General features: G+C 43.3%; 1 protein-coding gene across 4 annotated transcripts in view; it reads right to left on the bottom strand.

Annotated features, from left to right (window-relative positions):
- ARIH1 (ariadne RBR E3 ubiquitin protein ligase 1) overlaps positions 1-13,972 on the bottom strand; it is a 616,333-nt gene that overhangs the window by 51,547 nt on the left and 550,814 nt on the right. For 2 of the 4 annotated variants that reach the window (XM_086959245.1, XM_086959247.1), the window contains exons 12-13: positions 10,630-10,890; positions 10,176-10,288 (exon numbers count right to left, since the gene is read on the bottom strand). In XM_086959245.1, the coding sequence (XP_086815371.1) occupies positions 10,176-10,288; positions 10,630-10,890 (374 nt within the window). Of the gene's footprint in view, positions 1-10,175; positions 10,289-10,629; positions 10,898-13,972 lie in introns of all 4 variants that reach the window. The other 2 variants (XM_086959246.1, XM_086959244.1) reach the window with 1 other exon arrangement.

The following is a 13,972-nucleotide window of genomic DNA, read 5'->3' as shown; positions in this document are numbered from 1 at the left end:
CTCTATGGTTAGCGCCTGAAGCTCACTGACTATTCTTAGAGAAGTGATGGTTATAAGGAAGGCTACTGTCCAGGTGAGAAATTGCATTGCACATTTGTGCAACGGCTCAAATGGTTGGCCCATGAGTCTTGTAAGGACTATGTTGAGATTCCACACTGCAGAAGGTGGAAGTCTGGGAGGATGAGTCTTAAGTCCTTCCATAAAAGCTTTAATTGCAGGCACTCTAAAAAGAAGTGCTGTCTATTTTGCAGATATGCAGCGAGTTGCGAGTATGGATGTGTACGCTAAATTAGAAAGTTTTAGGTGTAATAGATAAATTATGTCTTGTATTAAAGCATCTAGTGGATCGATCTGATTGTTGTTAGAATAAATGACAAACCTCTTCCACTTTGCTGCGTAGAATGCTCTTGTGGTAGGATGTCTAGCCTCTGTGATAACATTCATACAGTCTGGTGGAAGATTAAGGTAGCCAAAGTCTAGGATTTCAGGTGCCAAATCGCAAGGTTGAGCTGATTGGGATCTGAATGTCTTATCTCTCCATGGTTCAGAGTAAGAAACTTGGGTGAGAGGTGTTGTTTTTGGTAGGGAACTACCAATAGCTCCAACAGAATTGTGAACCAGGGTTGTCGGGCCCATGTGGAAGCAACTAGGATAAGTGTCAGGGAGTACTGTTCGAGTTTCCGAACCACTCATGGAATGAGTGAGAGAGGTGGAAAAGCGTAAGCAAATATCCCCAAACAATTCATCCATAGTACATTGCCTTTGGACAATGGGTGTGGATGTCTGGACGCGCAGTTTAGGCATTTTGTGTTTAGGTGGGTGGCGGACAGATCTATCTCTGGGAAGCCCCACATTTGGAAGAATGGGAGAACTTGAGGGTGAAGTTCCAATTCGTGTATCTGCTGTCGTTGACACCTGAGCAGATCTGCAACTTGGTTGTCTACTCCTGGAAGATGTTCTGCAAGTAGGTATATTTTTTGAGGTATGGCCCATCTCCAGAAGCTCTGTGCTAGCTGAGAGAGCTGGAGAGAGTGCGCCCTTTTGCTTTTGTATGTAGTATATCGCTGTTATGTTGTCTGTGCGAACCAGAACAGCTTTGCCAACTAGATGAAGCTGAAAAGCTTTCAATGCTTGAAAAATTGCAAGCAGTTTGAGATGGTTTATGTGGAGTTGTTTTTGTTGCAGAGTCTACATGCTCTGAATGGTATGTTTTCCCAGATATGCTCCCCAACCAGTGGGGGATTTGCCTGCTGTTAGCACGATGAGTGGAACCGGATCGAGAAATGGCTGTCCCTTGGAAAGGTTTTGTATGTTCCACTACTGCAGAGAGCGAGGAGTACGGCCATCTATCAACCCCAGATCTGATAACGGACCGTGAGCCTGGTTCCACTGACGTGCTAAGCATTCCTGTAGGAGACACATTTGAAGTCTTGCATAGGAAACAATTAAAATGCAAGAAGCCATCATTTCGATCAATTGCATGAACACTCGAGCTGGTAGTGAGTGTTGAGGCTGAAACTGTGATATTCGAGCTTGCATGTTGCGAATCCTAACTGGGTTGGGGTATGCTCGAGTTTTGCAAGTGTCTATTGTGGCTCCTTGATACACTTGTGTGTTGGATGATTGGAGGCGAGACTTGGCGAGGTTTACAGCGAACCCCAAGTAGTGAAGCAGTTGGATTGTCCTTTGAGCATGATGTAGGCAGCTTTGTTGTGATCTGGCTTTTATCATCCAGTCGTCTAGGTAAGGGAAGACATGAACGTGCAGTCTTAGATGAGCTGAGACTACTGCCAGGCACTTGGTGCAAACTCTGGGTGCTTTAGTTACGCTGAATGGAAGAACTTTGAACTGGTAATGTTGTCGTTCACCACAAACCGGAGATTTTCTGTGAGCAAGGTGAAAGGAAAATATGGAAATAGGCGTCCTTTAAGTCTAGAGTGGATAGAAAGTTGCCTTTCTGAAGTAGTGGGAGCACCTGTTGGAGTGTGACCACGAGGAAGTGGTATGACTGTACAGATTTAGCGGTCTGAGGTTTAGTATAGGCCTGAGAGAGCCGTCTGTGAGAAAGTGCCATCTTTCTTGCATGGTATGCCCCCACTTTTTGCTGAATTGCTGATGTGCTTTGACTGAGTGTGCCCTGGGCTCCTGCCAATCAGGTGCCCAGGGCCTAAGTTCCTTCACTAAAACGGTGTTGAAACTGAAAACCAATTGACATCTCTGGCCACGTCAGTCCCTGGTAAATGGTACCTTAGGTACCCAGGGCATTGTGACCAGAGAAGACCCTTAAGGGCTGCAGCACTTATTGTGCCACCCTTAGGGGCCCTGTACCCTGACACACACAGACTGCCTTTGCAGGCTGAGTGTCCTGGTGCAGAACTAAACAAAGTCGACATGGCACACACCTCTGAGTGCAATGCCCACAAACAAACTACCCCTCAAGCTGGGTACCATATGCCAGTGATGTGGGCACAGGTGCATGATCCCTGTGCCCCTACAGTATCCAGGGCCATTCCTGGGCACTGTAAGTGCAGTGATGCCATTAGGAGTATATGGTGCTGGGAGGTAGTCATTACGAAATCCACAGCACCATAATGGCTAAGCTGAAGACTGAGAAGTTTGATATCAAACTTTTCAGCCCAATAAACCCACACTGATGCCAGTGTGGGATTTAATGTAAAATGTACTAGAGAGGGCATCTTGGAGATGCCCCCTGAAACCTAACCAACTCCCAGTGTCCTGACTGCGTGGCTACCGAGGCTGACACCACCAGGCATTTCTGATTGCCGCTCTCGGGGGCCTGAAACAATGCACATCCTGGGGAGAGGTTCCAAGCCTCCTCCCCCAGGATGGGCAGGGGAAGCTTCAAAGGCATGCTGCCTTTTGTGAGCTGCCCCAGGACAATTGCTGTACTCAGCAACTGGCCCCCACCAGTTCTTTTCCCCACTCTGGCGGGAAGACAGGCGGGAAATCTTAGGTGAAGAAAGGGGGTGTGCCAGCCTGTGCCAACTCCACCCCTCAGGTGGGAGAGGCGAGGTGAAACCAATCCGGTGTCCTGCCATCTTGAGGATGGGGAGCCCTACCCAATCAGAGATAGGCCCGGCCCCCCATCCCAAAGGAGAGGAGCAGTCTATATCAGGAGGGTCGAGATCCAATAGAAGTACAAAAAATCTACTCCTGAAACCTTGTAGATTCCGGAAAGAGAAAACATACAAGCGCTCCTTTTCAGGAATGGCACCCAGGATCTGGAATGCGCTCCCCCCTGAAACAAGGCTTATCTCCTCCACTACACTCTTCAAGAAAGAGGTGAAAAGCATCCTTCTGGCCAAGATCTCCTGAACCTCACAGGTGCTGGATCAGTGACTCTGCATTGCTTTGTACCACTGTTCTCATTGTCCCTTGGCACCATACTTCTACTTGATGGGGACACTACTACGCTACTCTCGTCTACCGACTAATATAGGATACACGCTGGTTTACTGATCCACTCTCCCGTTGCCCTCACTCAGTGTTCTCTATATACTATAACACTGGTATAAGCCATCCACATACCCAAGGTGTACCTGAACACCCCTGTAGTGTGATCAACGACTTGTGCTGTCTTATATTACTTGTTTATTTGATTGTATATGCATATGTTTTATGAATGTTATGATTATTACCATGTTAATGACTATTACACTGCTCCCATTATCTCTGTTCATTCCTACTGCCCCTACCTTGTCCATGTGAAGCGCTCTGATATCTGTAAGGATCTTGTTCGCGCTATATAAAACTTTGAATAAATAAATAAATAAAATAAATAGGGGGTGTACTCACCCCAGGACCGGGACCCATTGTTCCCGGTCTTTGCCCTACCTGCAACACCCCTAAATTTAGTATTTAGGGGCACCCTCAACCTTCCTTTCTCAGATCCTGATTTGGAACAAGCAAGAAGATCAAGAAACAAGAAGACTTGCAGTGCAGCTGTTAACAAGAGGACTACACCAACTGACTTGGCCCCAGCCCTACCGGCCTATTGATCCTTGAACCTGCGCCTTCGAAACTCCGGCGCCTTCAGTCGTCAGGAACCTCAAAAACCCCGAAGGATCAGACTGCCTTGAGACTCTACCAAGACTGGGATTCCCGCGAGCAGTGGTTCTGCTCAAACAAGCAACACCCCTGGTGCCAGCTAGGAACCACAAATCCAGCCCACTCTGCACCTGCCGAGCCCGGCCTGGGCCGGAGTGGACAAAGACCCTGAGGACATCCAACCCCCTCCCCCCCCCCCCCCCGGCGATTGTGACCTGAAATCCAGTGCCCAAGGATCCTCTAGATGACCCAGACGACGCCTGTAGCCTCACAACAAGAGACCCCTCCAACCATGACCAGCTGAGGGTAAGATTTCCCGACGTCAAAAGACTCCCCTGCACCCGGCGCCCCACAGCCCACTGTGCCCAACTCCTGGGTGCCTACCTATCCTCCAAGATCCCAACTTACCCCTTGAAGTGTTGGTCGCTCCTGAAGAATCTCCGTTCGGAGCCTGCAGCCTTTAACTTCCAGCTTCCCCATTGGCTACCATTGGGCACCCGAAAGCCCAAAAGACCCTGCACCCAGCCGCCCAAGTGCCACTGGAAGTGCAGCAACTACCCTATCTTACTTCCCCACTTGCCCTGTGTAAGTGACCAGCAGCTCAGCTCCCACAGCCACGTGGCCTGCCAGCTAGCAGCCACCAACGAAAGGCCCCCTATCCTCCGTAGGATAACATTGGGCCTACTACCTCTGCACCTGACTGCCCCTGTGCCGCTGAGGGTGCAACAACTGTACCTACCTGACCCTGGGAGACACCAGAATCAATGCCCAGAACCTTAACTCGGCCAGTCGAGTACTAACCCAAAAGCCATTATCTTACTTTTCTTCCATAGGGTAACATTGACTGGTTTCACTTGGAAATTCTTCTAGGTGTGGAGTTTTGAAACTTTAAAATATTCATCTAAAATCAGCCGAACGACAAATTCTGATTTACTCACCTGTTATCAGGAGAGATCCCAGTGCTGTATCTTTCAGCCCAGCACTGAACCTGAAAAATAACTATAACCGTGATTTACTGTTAACTCAATTTTCCTCCATAGGAATCTATTGTCTGGTTTGCACCAGAAAAGTTTTTAAGTGTCAACTTTTAAAATACAATAATATTCCTTAAAATTCACAACTGTAACCAAAACGCTTTTACTCAATTGTTTACACGGGATGTCCCAGGACTGAATCTAGGATCCAGTCCTGAGGTTAGAAAAGTAATCTATAAAGTAACTAATTGCATTTAACTAGAAATTACCATTGAGCTCAATGTCATATTGTGTTTGAAATTGTGTTGCCTATTGCAACAATTGTAACTATTGTACTCAATAGTCTTTTGCCTATTTGAAAAGCACTTAACTAAAGTAATTCATTCTGAGAAAGTATATTTTTATATCTTATTGGTTCTAAAATAAAACTGTATATTTTTATACAAAACATTGACCTGGAGTTCAGTTTTTAAGTGTGTGAGACCATTTGCTGACAGTGTGTACAACAAATGCTTTACACTGTCCTCCGATACTACATTAGTGCTCGACCAAGCTACCACTTTAGAGAGCAAGGTTATATCTACCTTTAGAGAGCAAGGTTATATCTAACTTTAGCCTCTGCCATACCTCTGGGGACTGTTGACTATGTGAGTACCTTACTTTGGGCCAGTATATACAGAGCCACTTTCTTACACCATCCTTTTTAGGAATTGAGAAATACAGGGAGTATACCCCGGTCCCTTGATATATTAATGGGACAGGCTTTTTAGAATGTATTTCTAACAGAGATAGAACCTCTTGCTTCAAGAGGGTGAGATGTTCCAGTGACATTGCATGTGCTCTCGGATGAATATTTGGGAGAGTGCTTGTAAGCTCCAGGCAGTAACCATATTGTATAATTTGTAGCGCCCACTTGTCTGAGGTGATTGAATTCCAGACAGGTAGGAATTGGGAGAGACGTCCCACAACAGAAGTGGAATGATTGGGAGGTAGCGGAGGGAAGTCCCTGTTCGTTTGCGGGGGAAGTGCGTGAGGAATTACCTCTACCCTCACAGTTGTTTCCTCTAAACCTCCTCTACAATAACTTCTGGACGAGGGGGATTGATTGTTGCCCTTGCAAGAGGAGGCATTGTCAGTGGATAGTTTTTGAGCAACCCCTGTAAAATGAGCTGCGAAAAGAACCTCTACTGGCAGGTAACTGTAAAGCCCCCATGGACTTAGCAACCTCCGTGTCCTTTTTCATATTTTCCAGCATGGTATTAACAGCTGGGCCGAAAAGATGTTCTTTGTCAAAGGGTTGGTTAAGTTTAGAGGTTTGCACCTCTTGCTTAAATCCAGAGATTCTGTGCCAAGCGTGTCTGGGTAATAATAAACTGGCGTTAATTGCACAAGATGCTGTGTCTGCTTCGTCTAGTGCACATTTAATGGAGGTTTTGGTAATAAGTTTCCCTTCCTGAATAAGGTTGTTTGCCTTAGATTTATATTGATCAGGCTTGAGTTTTTCTAGCTCATCATAATGAGCCCTGTCATAAGGAGCTAGCAGCGCGTAGGCAATATGCCAGTTGTTTGCTGCCTGTGAAGCTACTCTTTTGCCTGAGGTATCAATAAGCTTGGACTCCTAGTCAGGAGGGGTCTCTCCTGTGGCTTGAGAGTTAACAATCTAGCCTGCGTTGGAGACTACGAGAGAGTCTAAGGGCAGTTGTCCTTTAATATAAATAGTATCGGTAGGAGCGGATTAGTATTTTTTTATCCACTCTAGGTGTGATTATTCTTGCCCTTACAGGATCCTTAAAGATCTCGTCTGTGTGTTTGAACATGTCTTTCAGCATTGGCAAGATATGAGTAGTTCTTTGTGAGGAAGAACGTTTGAAATTGTCTTTTCATGCTTACTTTTTAAGGTGTAAATGAAACTTTCTTTCAGAAACAATTCTGTTGGAGATAACCATTTCAGTGCGTTACTTCAGGGGATCTTATTTTGGATTTATATCTTTTACAATGTCAAACAATTGCTTTGGTTGTTGAACCCCTCACCACCCCTAAACACCATCCATCCCTGAAAAGGGAACAGGTGTGGCGCTGCGGCCAGGGCGACTGACACCTGCCGCTGGGGCTCACGGTATGATCCCCGCCACCGGCGGCAGGTCAGCCCAGCACCATGTGACTCTGGGCAATAGCTCGCTTAATCTTCCCTGCAGCCCCCAGCGCCGGGATGCTTTTGGGTAGCTGTGTGCTTTACAAATACTGGACTTACATTTTACTCTACACACCCAACCACCCCTAAACTTCACACCCCCCCAAACCTAACAACTCCTTTCTATGTCTGAACTCCACTCATTCCTGGCTCCTTAAATACCCTCATCACCTGTAAACATTACCCATTCCAGATACCAAAAAAGCACACTAGTCCCATACATCAAAAGTTTAACGTAATTTTCCTTAAAACGATCTTTCCTTTAAAATGTTTCCTTTAATGTTGGATTAATTGTATTCCTTTAAACTTGACTTTCCTTAAAATTGTTTTTCCATGATTTGGTTTCCTCCAATATAATCTCAGTTTTCGTTTTTCCACTAATTCACCTAACATCAATCTGAACTCCCTTTGCCTTGATAGAAAACCACTGAAATAAATGCATTTCTTTTGCTATTCGAAACACTGCTTTATAGCTATTTTTCTAGAAAGGCGTGTACTACTCGACAAACTATGCAAGAATAAAGAGACGCATTCTAGTGTACCTGCTCCATACACCTAGCACACATTGTCAATAATTCTTTCACAAAATGAAACAGATTTCCTATCACTAAGGCTCTGGCAAAGGGGACTGAGGAATGAAATCCCCTTATGTTTAGTAAGTGCCGAGGAGTGAAATCCTCTTTCTTCAGTGCACCATGCTTACCTTTGTTTTGGATAAAGATTGTTTTATCGGATGCTTCGCTTTCTACCTGTATTGAGTTTGAACACACTTTAGATGACCCAAAAAGAACTTTGTAAATTCTTCCTTTTCTCATTGCTTCCAACTTTAAAGAGGTCGATTCACACTATGTCTTTAATCTAAAGGACACACACCGAAGGGGAAAGAAGTTGCCAAAGGCAAATATATAACTTCTATCAGAGTTCAAGCTTAAGATCAGTGAGGCAAAAATAAGATGCATGTTTCATGGAAAGTTTTTGGCAATAACCTTGGCCATATTTGTCAGCAACATTTGATGGCTCAGAAATCAGCCATTTAACAAGTTTTGCTTGAAATGACCGTGGAGGTTCTACAAGCTTTCTTCCAACTTGTATTTATCAACTTTGTCATGCCAGGAGGAGCAGTTGGGGAATGTACACTACTTCCTGACATCTGAGATTATCATAGAACAAGGAGTTAATCTTTATAACAGTTTGATCTAAAGCTCAATACATCTTCTTTTGTCTAGAGCAGCAGTATTTGAGGACGCTGATGTGAGAACAAATCCATGGTATGTTAAAAAAGCACAAGAAGTAATGGAACAAAAGGTCATGAGTTTGCAGAGTCACTAGATGCAATGTTAAAATTACTAGCAGCTTTGATGTAGAACTCATTGGTAGTGCAGTTATCCACCAGCAAGGTCTCGGGAAAGAGGAAGCCAAAAACTGAGTAAAATTACCACCATTCAAATCTATGCCCTAGCTGGTACTCTGATTTCTCTCCCTTGAGGTATTTTCTGATCTTATCTCGAAGGAGCCATCTTTTCCTGTAATGAAATTAACCCTTGCAGATTTTAGCCACATGTGTTACTACTTTCAGTCACCAGCAAGAACTGGGTTAATAAATATGTAGTGCTCTGCTCATTCACTTGATGCTGGACATGCCCTTAGAACAGTTGTCCTCAAAGGCATTGGTGAAAAATACTTGGAATGTATTCTATGGCGACTAACTACGAGGCTGCATGGTCGAGGATGCATCTGCCTCTAGCAAGGTCTCTGTCAAAGCTCTCTACAGGACAATTGTACCCACATATAAACCATTTGTTGAGCAGGTCACTGGCAAAAGCCTCTATTTGGGTCACCTAGAAGAATGTCAGTGCAAAAACAGTGCACAGCTTCTTTAGAACCCACTGAGGATTTCAAAAAGGCAGCTACCATCGTCTAATGTGGGCCTACAGTAACGGTAAGTTTCCATTCTGTCTCGTCAGCTGAGTTGCAACCACATCAACTTCTGCAACCAAGGCAGACTAATTAGTGTAAAAAACGACAAAACAAGGTAGCACAGGTCTTTTAAATATATGCACACAGGACCTGAAACAACATTTTGGATCTATCAGGACCACCCCAATACTAATCCAATTTAGGAAAGAGTTGAAGACTCATCCCTTAAAAGAACGCTACATCACAATGCAATAATCATTCATAACCTCTCACTCCATGGCTCTGTTAGTCTACGACCCTGTACAACACTGCACAGAATTTTAGCTAGGTCTCCCTATAGAAACACCATATACAGATAAGTCACAATTTATGTCAGTGTGCTTCTCAAAACAGTCCTGCTTCGTCATCAGGTTAACTGATTCATCCCCGTCTTTCAGTAGCTCAAACATCTAAGTGGTAGACTGGTCCCCAGTGTCAGGAAGACACTGTAAAAAAGAATTGTCATAGCCATTCGAAAAGGTAACTGAACAGCAAAGGAAGATGATCTAAAGAGACCACAAAAGATAATGTTTTTAACAGATTATAGAAGCCCAAGGATGAGACAAGAAAATAAACACTGGAGCAGCTCCCAATCATTATTCAGGAGTCCTAGCTCAGAGTGGAAATATTAACAGGCTTCAAGAAGAGCCGCAGGCATGTTGGGACTTTTATTCTGCTGCACATCTACAACAATTTCTTTAACGGTTCGCTTTTCGAAGGATGAATTAAAAACCAGTGGGAGGAGTTCCAGCTGAAGTTGAAAACAAATATAAATGTACTGCTTTGAGAGACTGCATAGAGTCAGAGCTATTTGATGATTTCTGATTATCAGGATGCATAATGGTATCGTCATTAATTCTCAAGAGTTTGGAGAAGAGGGCATTGGACATAATGTAATTTAGCAGGTGTTAGGGGTACTACTCTCTTTCGGGTGAAAGTAACAAATGTTGACTGCAAAGCATTTGCAATCTTCTGATCATACTAACCTGTATTTATCCTGTACTTTCTGCTTTATGTCTTGAAGTGAATCTTGCGATATATCTCGTTCCAGGTACCCTGAAAGCACCTCTGTAGCATTTTCTAAATCAGCTTGATTATTCTACAAATAGAAAAATAATTTAGTTTTAAATAGTACACAGAAATTTACAGCATCCTTTGAGATGGTCACTTTTTGTTCATGTCACATTTTCTAGCTTAGAAGTGTACACATATCCCCTACACAAAAACATGCACTAAAAAGAACCTAGCATTGACAAACGTTAGGGCAAACGAGTCCCAATAAAACTTAGGGACACTTGCCAAAGTTCAGTGACTGACCAGTTGCCACCTCGCAACTTTGTAAGAAAATGAACACTATAGAAACAAGCACCTATTCCACACCATGTTGCCCCCACTGACCAGCCAACTTTAACTTTATAGAAAAAATCCGAGTTTTCTTACCTCGAAGATAATGGACTGATTATTTTTTTTGAGGTAGAAGGCGAAGACGTAAGTGTACATCAGCGTTGCTCGACACTGGCAGAGGACATCAACTGCTTTTTTCAAGAACTGCACCTCAATCCAGGACATATTGTGCTGCTGCATTTCTTCCATCTTTTGCTTCACCTGAGCATAGAGTTTGTGCTCAAAACGCAGGCTTTGCATATGGTTCATGTAACGGTTGCAATAGAATAGGTACCTCTGTAAGGCTGCTCTGGATCGCTGCGTCAGTACACATGAAATACAATAAAAATAAAGTGACAACCTTGAACAGAGTTGGAGAGCAAAAGAATGAGGGCATGCAAACAGCAATGTGGTGTATTTATACCTTGAATTCCAGGTGCAAATGGTATGCCTGCTAGGTAGTGACCTTCTCTAAAGAAGTACGAGTGAACAGCAATTAATAATGTCTTCCCAGAAGAACCTCAATGTTTCTTTAGAAGAGTAATATTTCATAGCTCCTCACTGAGTCCTGGTTAAAATAGAGGGCTTTGAAAGAATTTCTCACAGATTTTATTTACACAAAATATTACAGGTTAGCAATTAAATGCTTCTGTTTAATCACTAGCAGTGTTTATGAAAACAAGGGAACAAGTTACTCAAAATCCTTGTTCTTCTCTGAAATTATACTGTACATTTCTTTTTGTGTGGTATTCTGGAGCACACTTTCACTGATAAAACCAATGCACTAAAATGAAATAACCTCCAATATATATTTAAAAAAACCATTTATTTTCCAAAATATTGAGCATTGGACAGCTATGAAAAAAATCAGTTTTATTTAAAAACACTCATTGTGTTGATCTCTAGGCTTTGGCTAAGAGTTTCTTCTAAACTAACTACTAATCAGAGTCCAATCAACTTGCTTACTTCATTACAATGTAAAAAGAATGCTGGAAATTCAAAACACTGCCCAACCTAAATGAAGAAAGGAAATCCTGAAGTGCCTTAGAAAACAGATAGCAACTATGTCAGCCCATTTCCAATCTCAAAAAGTCATCAGTGGAGAGAAAAGCATTTCAGAAGCAAATCCATTTATCAGTAACTACTTTGATTCAGGAGGAAAAGATAGAATCCTTCTATACCAAATTGATCTGCATTGCCATGCAACTAAATGCCTGTTTTTGATAATGTTAGAGTAAAATACACCCCTTTAATCAATAAATATCCCCCTTGTTAATTAACCGAATGCTTGATAAAAAGGTTAAAATTACCAAATTGGTTTTAAGACCCTTCAAGCCAGACACAAATCCACTAACAAATGGAGGACCTTTAACTAGAATATTGCTCCAAAACTGATCAATATCATTTTAAAGCCTTACTCATGGGTAAAAAAAATGGGTGTTGCAGTCAGATTGTTCAAATGAGGCGTGCAGAACATATTCACATGCTTTTTTAACAGTTTGATAGCTTTGCAAAAAAGGCAGAAGCCTCTTCAAAATGGACTGCATAGCTCAAAGTCTCAGATTATACTTGCCCAGATTATACAGTTAATACGTAATATCAGTTTCAGGAGGTTCAAGCTCACTCAGAAGCTCTGAATCACTTCTACTGGACAAGCCTGCCTTCAGAAGGAGTAGTTTCTGTTCTGTAACTCTAGTTCTGTAGTAGGGGTATCTCTGTTATAGTCATAATCTATTGAATAGTCCCGCCCAGGTGCGTGGACCCCGGAGCAATCAAAATTAATCTCTTAAATTGTCAAAAAATGCAGATCTGCAAAGACACAAGAGAGAATTTAAAGACAGATAATGCAGCCTATATCCAATGGCTACACTGTCCAGTACCTCAACTAGAAATTCTACCAAAATAACCACACAAACAGCACAGCTTGCCCAGTTTCCTCACAGAGAAAACTTGACTACCAGCAAAAGCCTCTGGAATGATAGAGAGGAAGGTATGGACAGACAAGCCCCATAGGCTGACATTATGTGGCTTAAATAGGATACTGTGCCTTTAAGAAAACTTTTCAGAACTCTCAGTATCCCAGAATGCACAGCAGGTCCCTTTTACTTTCAGTTCTTTTTGAAGGCGTAATACGCCAGACCTGTAGCATTCCTTACATGAATATCTTACTCCACCAGGGAGGAGGGCGGGAGCTTATGACTATAACAGAGATACCCCGACTACAGAACTGGAGTTACAGGACAGAAACTACTCCTTCTGTAGTAGGGGATCTCTGTGTATAGTCAATCTAGTGAATAGAATGGCAAACCCATCCCCACACCAAGCGGCGGTGGAGAAAAAGACATAACACCACTACTGTGCGAACAGATTCCACAGCGAAGCCTGCCCAAACGGGGGTCTGTCCTGGCATCAGTGTCCAGACAATAATGCTTAGCAAAGGTATGGACCGACTTCCAAGTGCCCGCCTTTCAGATTTCTGCAATTGGAACATTACGTAGCAAAGCAGTTGTGGCAGCTTTGCGCCTGGTGGAATGAGCCTTAGGTTTACCCTCTAAGGTCTTATTAGCCTTTTGTTAACACAATTGTATACAGGACACAATCCACCTAGAGATGGACTGCTTGGAGGTAGCAAGACCGGTCCTGACTGATCCATAATTGATAAACAATTGGTCTGACCTACGAATATCGTTGGTTTTATCCAGATACAATTTTAACACCCTCCTAACATCCAGGGAATGTAAAGACCTTTCCGCTGGAGATGAAGGATTCTGAAAAAAACGTAGGCAAAGTTATAGTCTGGTTGACATGAAAATCAGAAATAACCTTGGGAAGAAATTTAGGGTGAGTGCGCATAACAACCATAGCAGCATGAAATACAGTATAAGGTTCTTCGCAAACCAACACCTGAATTTCACTCACCCTGCGGGCCGATGTAATGGCCATGAGGAACGCCGCCTTCAAGGACAGGTGCTGCAACGAAGCCTTATGAATAGGTTCAAAAGGCTCATTCAATCTGGACCGCACCACATTCAATTCCCATGAAGGCGAAGGAAGCCGGACAGGAGGGAATACTTTCTTCAAGCCTTCCAAAAAGTCTTTGATCACAGGGATCTGGAAGAAGGAAGTCTGAAGGGCATTTCCTGTAGGCAGTCAATGCAGCGAGATGAACCTTAATGGAATGAAAATTAAGGCCAGACTGCGCCAAATGTAGAAGATAAGCCTGGATGACATCTTCCTTACACGTCGTAGGGTCATAGTTCTTGGACTTGCACCAGATGCAGAATCTCTTCCACTTGTAAGCATAAGAAGTCCTAGTGGAAGGTCGCTTAGACTCCTTCCGTATGTCCATACAATCTTCGGGTAGATTCAAATGGACATATTGCACTCTCTCAGGAGCCAT

This window comes from Lissotriton vulgaris, chromosome 2_2 (assembly GCF_964263255.1).
Source record: "Lissotriton vulgaris chromosome 2_2, aLisVul1.2, whole genome shotgun sequence".
Lineage (NCBI taxonomy): Eukaryota > Metazoa > Chordata > Amphibia > Caudata > Salamandridae > Lissotriton > Lissotriton vulgaris.
This window is presented reverse-complemented; position numbering and strand designations above follow the sequence as displayed.